Source organism: Falco peregrinus, chromosome 6 (genome assembly GCF_023634155.1).
Source record: "Falco peregrinus isolate bFalPer1 chromosome 6, bFalPer1.pri, whole genome shotgun sequence".
Taxonomy (NCBI): Eukaryota; Metazoa; Chordata; class Aves; order Falconiformes; family Falconidae; genus Falco; species Falco peregrinus.
This window is the reverse complement of record NC_073726.1, coordinates 85,064,754-85,079,053: the sequence shown is the minus strand read 5'-3', so window position 1 is coordinate 85,079,053 and position 14,300 is coordinate 85,064,754. Positions and strand designations below refer to the sequence as shown.

The 14,300-nt window shown below is 49.1% G+C and overlaps 1 protein-coding gene across 1 annotated transcript; it reads left to right on the top strand.

Annotated features, from left to right (window-relative positions):
- The first annotated feature begins 4,025 nt into the window (after positions 1 to 4,025).
- LOC101913995 (homeobox protein NANOG-like) lies at positions 4,026 to 10,009 on the top strand. Its single transcript, XM_005234438.1, has 4 exons — positions 4,026 to 4,288; positions 7,479 to 7,753; positions 9,078 to 9,167; positions 9,622 to 10,009. Exons 1-4 carry the CDS (start codon positions 4,108 to 4,110, stop codon positions 9,982 to 9,984), a joined length of 909 nt encoding a protein of 302 aa, XP_005234495.1. The 5' UTR covers positions 4,026 to 4,107; the 3' UTR covers positions 9,985 to 10,009.
- The last annotated feature ends 4,291 nt before the right edge of the window (positions 10,010 to 14,300 follow it).

The window sequence follows — 14,300 nt, the reverse complement described above, 5'->3', positions numbered from 1 at the left end:
TGCTGCACTCAAAATTTCAGTTCTTGCTCTCACTGTACACGTCAAGCCTTGTTCGCATATTAGCTGTCATGGGACACTTTTGCCAGAACACAGACATCTCAGAGTCAGGTCTGCTCAGTGCCTTTATCCAGATCTGAGCTTTCCCATTTGACCCTGCCTGATTCCTCTTTTAGGAGAAAAGAGCAGCGACTGACAAATGATGGGGTCTGAAAGGTGATTTATTACCTAAAACCCCAGTGAAAAACAGAAGCAAAAAAACCCCCAGAATGAAACAAACCCAAAACAAACAAAACAAAACAAAAACCCCCAAACAAATCAAAAGCTGTTGCCTGGAAGGATGATTTTGCTGAGGTTACCTATGAAAGGTGCAGAGGACACTGGGGCAGCGACCAAACATGGTTAGGCAGGGATTGTTATAGGAAAATCAGGCTGTCAAAACCATATGCACTGTGCCAGTGAAAGGACTTAAAGAAACCATTTCCATGAGCACGTTCTCCATCTTCAGCTCTGCCTGAGCATCTTCTGAACGATGTCCGTAATCCCAACCCTTTTCAAGGCTGGTTTTTCAGCCTCACCTGCCTTCCATGTCATTGGGGTTACCCTGTCAGTAGCGCCTGTGTTCACTGCTTTGTGGCTATCTTGGGCAAGTCAACATGAGCTACAGCCATATCATGGAGGGCATGCGGACAGAGAATGAGGACTTTTCCGTTTTCCTCCTAGCTTCTCTGCTAGTCTTCCTATCTCACTGCCTTTATGGAGGAAACCTGGTCATTCACAGGCTACTGTTTCATTGCTGTGATTGTTGCAACCACCCCAGACAAAGCAAAGGACTCAGCTGTTGATGAAAGATCACGTTACTAATATGCCTGTGAAGAATTTACCCTCTTTTTATTGGAGTGTGCTTTCAGCTTCATGGTACAGAAGAGCAGATAAAGGTTATTTAAGATACTAGAAAGCCCTCTGAGCCAGGAGCATGAGCCCGAGAAGGCTTTCCTGGAGATCATTGTGCAATAATAGCGAGTATTTGGGCCCAGCCCGGAATAACACAGTACCGGTACCCAACCAGGGTCTGGCTCGATCTGATGCCAAGCCACATCCATCAGCTGCCTGCAGCGCTGGTTTTGGGGAGCTGCTGCCTGTACCACAGGCTGTGTCTCCTGCTGCATGGGAGAGATAAGCTGCTCCACAAGAGGTGGTGCTGCTCTGAAACCACAGCCACACCACAACAGGTGAAGCCCTAAGGTTTCTTCAGCTCCTCTGCCTCTCAGCCCCCCTCCTGCCTCCGGGGAGGTCACTCCCCCTTGTGTTGCCCCACTCACTGGTCCAGTTGGGTGGGTGGCTCTGCTCCCAGGGGCAGCAATGTCCTGTCCTCCTCCCTGGCTTCTGCCCAGCCCAGCGGGACTTTGTAGTGCAGGTGACTATGCTAGTTTATTATGGCCTCTGGGCACTTTGCAAGAAAGATCCCAGACACCTTCAGAAGCAGCTGAAAACAAGGAGATTAAGTGCAAAGTGCTCATCCAGTGAGAATCTCAACAAGTACAGATAACCCGCTGTCACCCACACCAGCACCCTATGCCATGTTTCCTGCAAGGTCTTCAGACTAAAGTCTTAGAAAATATGTTGATATCCTCCAGGTCTGCTACCTTGTTTTCATTTTCTAACTGCACCTAAGGCCATGAAAACTTGAACACCAGCATATAGTAACAGGCCAGGCATGACATTCTCCTGGACTGGTGGCACTGGAGCTGCCCAGTGGTGTCCTAAACTCAGTACAGCTCATGTCATTGGTTGTCTTTCCCTTTGCTTAATCCACTCTGGCCTGAGGGCATATATGGGGGATGGTGATCCAAGCTCTTGTAGCACTGCAGCTCTGAAACTTGGAATGATTCAGAAGTGAGGCATGAGCTAAAACCATCACATGGAGGCTGTTGCTGAGTAATTGCTATATCCAGGATGTTCTTGGGATTCTATTGGGGCAGATGTGCTCAAAAGCCTTTTTTGCTTTAAGTTTTTCAAGTTAATGTCATATTTAAAACCACATTTCTTGGGCAGAGAGGTGTCAGTCCCTACGGTTTGTAGGCACGTAAAAGAGTTTCATGAAAACAGACAATACAATAATGAACATCAAGTTAAAGAGACCTTGGGCAGGCCTGTTGTTCCCTCCACTCTGCATCTCATGGGAAAGTGGATGGTCCCAAGGCAGCAGAATCATGTTGTGATGTGGGAGTGGAATGGTCTGCCCATGATGGCTCCAGAGCAGCTGCACTGATTGTCAGATTCACCCACAGGCCAGTCCTGCAGTTCCTTTTGGTTTCTCAGAAGGCTCCCGAGTTGGCCCTGCTCTACAGACAGGGAAGCTGGGACCGTTAACCTGCCACGGGACACAGAGCAGCAGCAGAAGTGCTGGTAGAAGTGGTGTTGTACATCCTTTTATCTAAACACCATTTCCTATGGCCTTGCTCACACCCCCCCTGTCTGTTTCTTCTCCCTGCTGATATCTGAACACTCTTGCAGTGAGCAGATTCCCCTCCCTGCTAGCACAGGCTTGGAAGCAAGGCAGTGACAAGCACCTGTGGAGCAACGAGGTGCAGAGGGGTGCAGGGACAGGCCAGGTTAAATCATTTTCCACTTCTCTGGATCTGCACCCTCAGCTCTGAGATTCTGACACGAGGCATGCACATGTCCTGGTGCCAAGACAGGGGTAGTTCTAGCAATAAATATTTGAATTAACTCTGGGAGTTCTCTCTGTGCATTGTAAAAGACAGACATTAGCTAAAGACTTGCAATGTCTTTTGAGATGAAACGAATAAAATCTTCCTAAAACAGGCAGGGCAAAACCTCCTGAGGGGAAGGGACTGGAGTAAGCCCACCGAGCAGACCAGCCTGCAGGCCCATGGCTGAATTCTGTGGCACATTCACTCACCTCTAATGAACGGCTCTGCAGGTCCCTGTCCCCTTGGGTGGGCCATATGTCACCCAACATCAGCTAACCCTGCCTTAAAGGAAACTCTTCGTCTCCATTACTCCAACCAGCCTGTGACAGCCTGGCAAAGGCCACAGCCAAGACTACACAAATGAAAGGATGTGCCTTTGAAAGGCCATGGGGGGCCAAATCTTTTAGCTGTGGACCTTACCTGCACTGAATCTTTTCCCACCTCCATAGTGAAAATGTGTCTGCAAATTGTCCCTCTGTAGACCAGCCAGCTGAGATTCCTGAGTCTGCTCTGCAAAATGAGACCTGTTGTTGGATATGACTTGTCCAGTGTTTCTGAGTTTGCTCTGGCACAAACATGTGGAAGATGGGCCAGACACATTTTCAGCTGGCTCCTTCAAATGCCTGTGTGAAGGAAATTCCTTCTCAGTTAAAAAAAAAAAAAAAAAAAAAGGTAGGTTCTATCCCCCGGGTCTGATCCTTACCTGGTTTTCCCCCTTGACGCATCTCTGACATCTGCACCAAGAGTGTGCGAAGTGCTGCCAGGTGGGGAGGGTGTATAGGTGTGTGTGGGTGTCGATGTGACAAGCCACAGAGCAAAGGTCTCAGAACACTGCTCAAGACTTGAAGCCAGGGCCTGGGTTTGGCCAGCATGGTACTGAGCAGCTCAGCACCAGATCTACCTCCTGTCCACTCCCGTGTGGTGGAGATCAGTTGGGGTTAGTTCCCCCAGCAGTGAACAGCTGTCTTCTACAGGCCATGTGTGCTCACGGGATTATTTTGTGACAAGACAATTTGAGCAGAGCCCGAAGAAGCAAGCGGGAGGCGGTTTCCTGTGGCTCGGGATCAGCCCCCTGCTCAGGTGTGACCGGGGAACCTGCAGAATGGGAAGAATTCAGAAGGGACATATTTTAGCCCTGATACCATGTGTGGCTTTCCCTCCCACCCTCCATCCCGCTCTGTCCCCACCCCACCCATCAGCCTCTTTAACATGACAAAGAGCCGCAAGGAGCGGACAATGGTGAATATTGCAGTCCCAGGCAGGGTATAGCCAGCTATAAAGGTAACTGCCTATCTACACTTCGGGGCTACCCCAGCTTGCTGGTGAGACCTGCTCCTCAAGTGAGGGTGGCATCTATTGGAAGGTGGGGGAGCCACCCCTTCATCTGCCCCCCATGTGTGCACACTTGGCTCTGCCCCCCTACCAGGCTTATCCCAGTGGGACTGGCATGGGGTACCTGGAGTTTTACTACAATTCGGCGGGGGAGGCAGGACACGGCCCCGCTTTGACTGGGCTAGCAGGAACTGCCAGTGCCAGTCAGTCTCCGGAGGCAGGAGGGAAGAGGCAGACGGCAGGTAAGGCATTTCAGCTGTCCCAGAGCTGATCCCCAGGATACCTGTGGTCCCAGGTCAGCCACTTGCTTAACAGCCTTGACCAAATTTTTCTCTCTTTGCCTTGGTTTCCTAATCTGTGAGCCGGACAAAGCGCAGTGGGGTAGGCAAGGAGGCTGGGTGACCTTGGACAGTCACACTGCCTTTCCGTGCTACTTTTCTTTGGTGACTGTGAACCGCTTTCCTAAACCTCATCAGAGTCTGCAAGAGCCCAGGCGCTGGCAGGTCTGTGCTCCAGGCTGAAGGGCAGTGGTGACAATGTGGTCTCACAGAAGTTCATCATTCTAAGGGCAGGAGCGTCTGAGCCTCCTTTTAGTCAAACACTGTCATGTGTGCTATGGAGAGATACAAATCCTGAAGGTAATTCTGCATGTGGCATCCCTTATCCCCTTAAAAACTCCTTGCACCCTTCATGTGCTCATTAAACCTGAGCCAAGGTGTGCTCTGAATCACTGTGCAGGGAAATCTGCTCCCTCTAAATCCGGCGTTGCTAGCTTTTGCTTCTTTTAGTTTGCCATTTTCCTCTCTCTATTTCTCTCTCCTTTCGGTGCTCTTATTGCCTTGCCTTTGCCTTTCTGCAAAAAAGTCCCAGGCCTCACTGCTGTGGCACTTTCTCTTCCTGCCATTCCTCTCCCACTCCAGTGAGTGGCAATAGAACAGTTGGTGAGAGCAGGTTTTCACCCAGCCCCATTGCATGGTCAGCAGGGTAACTCTTGCAGGGTGAATGGGTGGGAGGAGAGCAAGCTTCTGGAGTGCTGGTTTCAAGCTTGTCAGATGCTATAGAAAGCTGCAGGCTGGTGCAGGGTGACTGGTGGCTACTTGCCATCTAGTTTGGAGAAAGACTTAGGTTCTCGGTGTGCTGCCCGCTGCACAGAGGCAGCAGGCAGATGGACTCACTCGAGCCCACAACAGGCCTGGTATAGAAACTTAAAATCTTTCTTCAAACACTCTCCTCCAGTGCCTCTCTCTCCAGGCAGAGCCCAGTCATGGAAGCAAAAGTCCACAGATGTCAAGGGCTTGTGGGAGTGGGTCTGTCTCCCAGGTTTTCATGTTTATGTCCGTGGCACTGCTGTTTGTGTTTCTTGCTTCCTCTTCCCTTTGCTCTTTTCTCGTGGGAGAGGGAACGCCTTTGCATGTGGGAAGTTACATGGGGGTTTGGGATGACAGCCTGAGCAGGAACACACAGGACCTTTAGTTCTACAGTCTCTTGCTGTGGTTCCTGTCTAACATAAGTTACCTGTTTTCCAAGCCCACATCCCCAGTATGCTCCTTTCCTACCTGTAAGGTTTTTACTGCACAGCCTGCAGGAGCCAAGCATCCTGTGGTCCCACACAAAATTTTAGCTTCCTGTGCATGCAGGTCACAGATTTTCAGTGTCTTCTCAGGCTCTGCGGCCTAACCCCATGCACGTAACACCTCGGGACCTTGCACCTCTTCTGCTGACAGCCCCTTTCTCCTTGTAGGCAGTATCCTTTTGTGGGATGCTCACGGCCCTGCTCCCCAGCATCAGAAACTTGCTCCACTATACATCTGCCTCTTTACACAGCCCATGCTCTGCGTGGCTACCATCTCCTAGGGACAGGGAATAGCCAAGCGCAGGCCTCTAGGAGCAGGCAACCCTAGAGTGGCAGGTACCAGAGAGACAGATGTGTTACCTTCTCTGTCAGGAAGGTAACAAGGAGGAAGATACCGCAGACATGGCCACCTTTCTGAGGCCCAGCAACAGCTCAAGGCTTTTCAGTGATTGCTTGGTAGCCTCTCAGCTTAGGACAGAAGAAGGAAGGGTTTGCTAGTTTGGATGGAAAGCCCATTTGTCAGGAGGGCGTCAGTACTGGGCATACATCTGGGAGGTTGAGGAGTGTCTTAGTGGCTTCAGTCACAGCTCTCAGGGTGACTAGGAAGGAGATTGGGAGCTATTGGTTGGGCTCAGTAGTCAGGTGTTTATTGAAAGTGGCACTGCCCTATTCACTGCACACCTTCTCTCCTGAAATGTCAGCAGGAGGAGAGGGAATGGACCATGCAAAAGGGTTTGCAGAGGAGTAGCTGGAAGAATGAGGGATGGACAGATTTATCATTGCAGTTACGGGGAAGGGAGGAGACTGGCATCACAGCCCTTCAGTCAGGGCTGGCCTGAGAAGGTCTCAGCCTCTCACAGACCCCAGCAACCATGCACCTGACCTGATGGAAAGGTGCTGGGGTGATCTCTCGTGTTTACATTTTCCTATTCAGGCAACCTGAATGACTTTGCATCTTGGCATCTTTTGCTTGGGCTAGAAGCCCAGATTGTTTAGGAAGTTTTTCCTTTAGATCTTTATCTCAACTTTGTCCTTGACAGAGACCCCTTAAGACATGTACCAGGACAAATGAGAAGGGGCTCAAACTTCCTCTGCACTGTTGAATTTTATCCCCCTGCCCCTGGTACAGGATTACTGGCTCTTCTTACCTGTCCGTTACTCACACCTATCTTTCCTATTTTCCTCCCCACTTCCATGCCAAATTTCTCTCCTTCATTCTTGTCTCACCAGAAGCCCTCAGCCAAACAGGTCCCTCCACCTATACACTGCTTCCAGTAGTGGGATAGTCTGTGGTGGGAGCCACAGGCAAACAGGAGCGAGCCAATATCCGAGGCCTGACTGATGCTCTCCATCTGCTGCCCCATCATTGCAAGCACCAACCACCCTGCTCCACCATAATACACCCTGGCTGGAGGTTGCTTTGCCACTGTCTATCAAGTGCCTTGAGATTTCTGGGCAGGCAGTTTTGGGGAGCCCAGCCACCAACCCAAAGCTATGCTTGCAGTCATGACCAGGCCTCCACACCATGCCGAGACCAAAATATTACTGGGGCCTTTTGGAGGAGGATAGTAACACTGTTAGCCTACGTGCACCATCCTCCCCTCCCTGCCCTGACTTTTCCACCTGACAAAAGGGAGCCGTAGGTGTCCTGGAGGGTTGAGCTGGGAAGCTGCTCGCTGTCAGTGGGTTTGTCTGTGTTCACAGATTCATGAAAGGAAGGAGAGTGACGCAAACCTTTACTTCAAGAAAGCCCGGGTCTGGTAGGCAAGGAGCTCTACAGCAGGCAAGGAGCATGCTCATACCCATACAGCTGTGCATTAAGTCCTGTATATCTTTTCCCATTGTCTTTTTATTTCTAGAAGCATCCCCAGCTTCATCCAGTTCTGGGAATTTCAGCCAATTCACACCAGATTCAGCCTCCAGTCCACATTCGGCACCTTCATCCCCACAGCCTATGGCTAAGTCTCAACAGGGCAGAGAAGATGGCATGATGGAGATGAAGAAGGCCAAGAGCCGCACAGCTTTCTCCAAGGAGCAGCTGCAAACCTTACATCAGCGGTTCCAGAGCCAGAAGTACCTCAGCCCCCAGCAGATCCGGGAGCTGGCTGCTGCCCTGGGGCTCACCTACAAGCAGGTGAACACAGAGACTTTGACCCATGGTATTCCTGTCACACAGTGGCTGAATGGTCACATAATGCAATGACAGGATGGGAAGGTAAATCCCAGCAGAAAGTAGAGGCAAAGGTGCCAGCTAACAGTTGCTCCACTGTCTATTCATGCCCAGAGATCAGAAGCACTTCTGCGAGACTGAAGAGCCAGTGGCACCTCATTGGGGCCTCCCCAGTGAGGGGTCGCTTAAGGGTACTGTTGCCAACACTTGCAGCAGAATTGCAAACACAGTGATGAATACGTTGTTCACCACAAACAGCTTCTACCCTGGGCTTGATGGCAGTTCACAGGCTTTTTCCATGCATTGGTGAACTTCACAGGCACCCTGGCATGCGTCAGTTCTCTGAACCTCAGAGCTGTAACATGCTGAAAGCTACTGCGAACATTTCCTGGGGCTGATCTTGTCCAATAACTAATAATGTCACGCTCAGCACCGCCTGGCTGCTTGACACCCGCTCCGTGTGGATACTGCTAGGTTCATACATTGCAGCCCTTCAGGGTCTCTGCTGATCCAGGTAGGTTGGCTGTAGTAAACTGGTGATGGCTCAAACGATGCCTTCTCCTAAAGCAGAGGGGGCTGGACAGCGAGTGCAAGTGCTTGCAGTAACAAGTCAAAAATCCACCTGGAATTTGGATCTCGGAGCTGGACGTGATGGCCTCAATACCCCGGGACTAAAAAAGTTATATATGCGGTGTAGGTGCACACATAGGCACGCACACACTGAACTGGTTCTGTCAGGAACCAGACTGGTGGGGCAATCTGCTCTTTCCTTCAATCCACATCCCTGCAAAGGCTGCTCTCACAGGCAGACACAGCCCTGGGGGGAAGCGGCTCTGGAATTCACCCCAGCGAGGAGCTTTGAATTTGGGAACTGCTGGGTACAAGGAGCAAGCCTCTCCCTTCTCCACTCACAAGCCTGCAAAAACAGTGTCTTAGAAGTTCGCCTGCAGCTCAGGGGAGCTTGTAGAGACCTGGGTGGGTCTAATTTGCACCAGTCATTCATCTTCTTGATTGAAATGAGTCAATTTGTCACAGCTATAACTGTCCCTTAGACATAATGCTGCCCCCTCCCCCCACCATGCAGATACACTAGCCACCTGCTGAGGCTGCCAGACACATCTCATCTCCCCTTGGCAACAACCCCAGGGAGCTCTCAAAGGCCTTTATCTGCTGCTGCCCATGTATCTATGCCATCTGGTCAGTCCCCCTCCCCCGGTCCTTCCTGCTCGATAACATTCGCTTTTTCCTCTCCTTCACTGATGTTCGCTGCTCTCCTTTTCCCACCCAGGTGAAGACTTGGTTCCAGAACCGGAGGATGAAGCTGAAAAGGTGCCAGAAGCACAACCTGTGGGCTGAACGGGCTCAGTGCCTCACTCAAGTAAGAACACAGCACACGGCTCAGTACGGCCCTTCTATCTGAGGCAGATAAGTCCTGGGACACGTGTCCTCTGCAGGGGTAATGTTAGTGTACAAGTGCCAGCATACCCTGCCTGCTGGTCTGTTCAGCGCAGAGGCACGGACCTGGCATGACTCTCCGTGTTCTGTAGGTACCCTAGCAATGGGCTGACTGAATGGCACTGAAATGCTTCCAGAGAAAAGCTGTTTTCCTTGTATATGTGTGTGTGTGTATACACAGACACACGCACAACTGTGTATCCACTGTATCCACCCCTGAGCTACGGAGATGGATATGGTTCTTCTTGCCCTCCCATGCCATTGCTGCTGATCAGGAGACAGCAAGAAAGGGAAAGGGACAGAGCCCCGGTGGGTGTCAGGCCTGCGGACACCAGTGGAGAAGCTATGTGTTCTGACTCACTGCCTTTCCCTTTCAGAGCAGCTTCCAGCCAAGTACTTACCTGGATGTGCACCCCACATTCCACCAGGGCTACCCCATCACTGCAGCCAGCAACATCCAAACCATGCCTCCCCCCCGCCAGCACTACGGAGCGGGGCAGAACGCTTATGCCATCGTGACCAGCAAGGATGGAGGAGTCTTTGGTAAAGGTGGGGGTACCTGCAGTATCCAGCAGACGGTGGGCTTCATTGCCCAGCACAAAGTAGACTTTTACCACAGCTGTCCCGGCAGTGTGGAATATCCAGGCACAAAGACAGGTGACAGCTGTAACTTTCACCACTCGGCCACCATGGGGGCTCCTTTCCCAGCCTCTGCTGGCCACCATCTCTATCATTCCTAAGTACTGTGGATGCGGGGTACTTGGGCAGCCAGAAATAAAATCTTATTCTCATCTCTCCCTTTGTTATGCATGTGCTCTCCAAATCAGGGGCATCATGTAGCTAGAACCTGTTTTGGCATCCAAATATGCGCCTGCAAGTATGCACAGATATGCAGACACCTGTTTGCCTGTATATGTACATACAGCCCTTCATTTGTATGCCCTTACACATGCACACACCCACACCCCCTTCTTTATTGGCACAGGCAACTGACTTCCCTTATAGCAAGACCCAAGATCTAGCTACCTAGATCATGCCCTGGATCTTGTAACTTGTTTCAGAGGAGGCAGAGATTCCTTTGAGGATCTCATTTATACGTGTCACTGTACAGTTGCATATACATAACACATGAAGCCATGGGCTGTGTGGAGAAGTGCTGGTCACATACCTTTCACTGAAGCTGTGGAAGTTTTGTTACCCCAGGCATCCATCTGATGGTTAGACCACCAGCTCTGTAGGTCAGCCACAAGTATAGAATCGATGAAGTGTCTAGTGAAGGCAGATGTGACAAGCAGCTTGCAGAAAGGCTGGTAAGACGATCTTACAAACAAAAATTATAAATAAGCCCTTTGTTCTAGACTATCTTTCTGTGCTTCCCCCCGAGAAAATCTAACAGTGCATTCAGTCTGGCAAATAATAAAATATTTTTTAAGATTGATTATGCATTTTTTCTATATATTTTTTCCTACTGTAATACAGCATTGTAATATGAAATCCAGATGGAGCATAAATAGCCATAGCAACCATATGCCATTGTTATTGCTAATTTGACTCTGAAACTATAAACAGATTTTTCTGTGGTATTAGCGGATCAGCTTCATGACTCTTGGCAATGCCAGGTATCTAGAGTTGAAGGACCAGGTGAGTAACTACTACCCACCTTAAGAATTTCCCCTGACAGCAATATTTAATGAGAGACTGGCTAAAACACAGAGGTACCATCCTTTCTAAACTTAATACAATGTAAGTGTCAAAGTACCTAAAACCAGATGTGTGTATCAGAGTGTATTTAATAAAAGGGCCCCAGTTCCCAGAGTCACAGTCATGGTCAAAAAAAAAAAAAAAAAGCAGCATAAAATTAAGGCAATTGATATCTGCGACTGGAGTAATAAGGGGCATGGTCTTCTATTGGCAAAGCTGGTTTATGCTCCTGTTCCTCACAGCTCTTTCTTCCCACCCCTACTCTTATGTAAACACTCCTTGACCCTTCGGTTGTTCAGCTACACTGTTTGTAGAGCTGTTCCGTAAACTATGGCCAGCATGATTTGGGGAAAATAAGGCCTTCTTGGAGGGTGAATTTCTAAGTCATCATTTTGGAAATCCATTTTAAAGCACAGCCCCACTCCATCCTACACCCAGCAAGTACCTAAGCTTAGGGATGACGCAGTTCTTGCAACCACCGACCATCAGAGGGGTGGGGATCGACTGAGTTAGCTTAACTGTAAAGGTGCTGGTTAACAAAGGTGGACTACAACAGCAGCAATTAGGAGGGTTCTTACATGAGTGGAGTTTTTTTCAGCTCATTTGGAGCCAACAGTGCTGCTGCTACTAACTGGAATATCATCTGAAAACTTTCCATGCCACCCCAACAAAGGCTGCTGTAGGTGAAAAACTTAGGCTTGTGACTGCCCCTCACTAATAATTGAAAAGGGAGTTACCTGTCATGCCCTGTTCCTTCAGGGATGCTTTAGGACAGGCAAGATCTTGCTGTGAAGTCTCTGGGACTGGCTTGCAGAAGGATGCTGCCTATAAGGGCAAGTGTTTTGATCTCCCCGCTATTGACCTTCAGCAAAGCTGTGCCAACAAACACTGCCAAACCTTGCAGTTTCCTCAAAGAGACCCGTAGAATTTTTCAGATGCCATCATTCAAAGACAGAGCTTATTGCCACAGGTGGTTCTGGAGACCAAAAGCCTGCAGCAATTCCAACAGGCAAGTAAGCAACTTCCAGGAAGGGAGTTCATTGATGTCTGCTGTATCAGGAGCCCATTCCCAATGCCCCATGTAGTAATGCAGGAATGCAGCTCTTGTTACAGGCAGCCCATCAGCCACAGCCAGCTAGAGGGACACTGGGGACTTGCTTGCTCTTCTGGTCTTTTTCCAGCATCTAAGCAATTACTTGGATGGATCTTGGGGCTCACCCAAGGCAGTAGTCCCAGTGTTGCAATTTGTAAAATATTTAGTGATTCAGACACAGCCTAGCTGCTGGAGACACACCCTGGCTGTGAGCACAATGGGTGTCTATTAAATATGAAAAATTAATTCTAGTCTTGTTATGAAAAGAGATTCATGGGTACAACCTGAGGGTGCTCTTCAAAACTTTGGACAGCATGAAGATAACATGGCCTTCACAGGAAAGGAAAACTAACTTTTTTTTGTCTAAGACCAGTGCCATGATTTTGAGCCCTTCATGCCTTTTGACTACTCAGTATCAGCCAAGATGCTGTTAAGTCTCTGGTGACAGACCAAGCAAGGGATGTGTCAATGCTTTACTGAAAATTTCCAAAACCCTGTTAGCTCAGCATTTGAGTCATGCGGTGTAGTTAAATAACCAAATACAACGTTTACACATGCCTGTAGGGAAGGCCTATCATGCCTTTTATCTGCACTGTAGAGACAACTGGGTCTGTGAGCCCTTGCTTGCGGGCCACTCAGAAGAAACGTGTAGCTTGTAAAACATCACTGCAGGCCACATTGACACGGACAGCAAGGAATGAGGTTGCTTGCACCACTCTGCTTGCTTGGTATTTTGCCTATGGGACAGCAAACACTGGAACCCAGTAAACTAGAGATTAAGCCCTGGTCTACATGGTCTGTACTAGATCTAATTTCTTCTGTTTGGGTGAGATTCTCTCAACCACTGGAGCTACATCTGCAGCATTGACAAGCTGGAGTGTTGACACTGCAGAGATGCTGTGAAAGCGCAGTGTATTCCCACAAGTTAGATATGAAGAGCTCCATGAGCTTACAGCTTGATCCTAAAAGATTTGCTGGCAAGGCAAATCACGTTTGCAGTGTGCAGAAATCAGTTACACAGAGTTTCTAACAGATGTAATGTATCCCACAGAAAGGGCTTTTGCTGACGTACTTACTTCTGAGGAACTGATGTAAACCCTTTTGGAAGTTATGAGTCTGGAGGGATTAGTTGCAACTCTACCAGTTTTGGTAGTAGTGCTGCAATTACCTGTGCAGCTGTTCCACATAGTGATGTGACTCAGGCACATCAAGGTAATAGGTCTCCAGCACTGTGAAAAGACTGAGTTCTACTTCATTCCACAGCTTCTAGAAACACCTCCCGAGCTACTAGCCATCCTTTCCAGCCCACCCACCAAAATTCCAACAGCCACTCTACATGTTCCCTCCAGCCCTACAACTATGTGTGCTTGCCAAACCTGTGTGCAACCCAAGCTGAGCAACCAGGGGAATAACACCTGGGAAGGAACGCTTCCATGGTAAATGCAGTAACACAAACCACAGGATGCAGAGCAAACCTTTTCAGCCTCAGGGCTATTTTAGCACAATATCTGTTTCTGCAGGACATCTGCCAGCAGAGCTCTGGCTAATTCCTTACCCTTGTGGCAGAAACATGGAAGAGAAACACTCAGGCAACACATGTAATCTGTAGCAAGCATCCTTTGCAATTGTTTCACAAAGACCAGCACACCCTGTGCATTTTTTAGAGCTTAAGTTTGCATCTTAAAAAAAAAGAAAAAGCCACTCATTTTAAAGCTGAAAGGCAAGGCTTGAGTTATCTATGAGTTTTATAGGTATATGGTTCAGCTTTGCTTTGTCAAAAGAATTGTTGAAATTAACACTGTTACTAGAGGATTGCCTAGAAGTCATCCAAATGGATGTTGGAATGGGAGTCTCGGGTCAGGATGACAAAGGATCTCTTTTCTTTAATAAAGGAAACCATGTGAACCTGGCATTTTCCCCTCTGCCAGGCCAGATTTACCTTTTTCTACTGTTGAAGCTTGGCAGCCCAGCCATTCTTCCTCCTCTACAGGCTCCAACCTCCACTCTCTCTCCTTCCTGCACATATTCCACCACACCGTTGGAAGCAGAGCATTACCATATTGCAAAAGGAGAGTGGACATGCTTTGGCATCCACACAAGCAGGTTCTGTTCGGCAGAGGACCTGTGGCAGTTTGAACCTGAGCAGTCAGCTGCCAGTTCAGCTAATTGTGCTCAGTGGAGTACTTACTGAGCTGCCCCATTCCAACAGATGAAAAGCTTTGGTGGTTTACTGTAGTTTAAGGAACATGGGATTAAACCCAA

What these genes read in the sequence shown, in the direction of transcription:
- LOC101913995 (XM_005234438.1), top strand. Translation starts at nt 4,108, where the DNA reads ATGTGTGCACACTTGGCTCTGCCCCCCTACCAGGCTTATCCCAGTGGG. An exon ending in AGGGAAGAGGCAGACGGCAG is followed by an intron (nt 4,289 to 7,478) that starts GTAAGGCATTTC and finishes TTTTATTTCTAG; the next exon opens with AAGCATCCCCAGCTTCATCC. An exon ending in TGGGGCTCACCTACAAGCAG is followed by an intron (nt 7,754 to 9,077) that starts GTGAACACAGAG and finishes TTTCCCACCCAG; the next exon opens with GTGAAGACTTGGTTCCAGAA.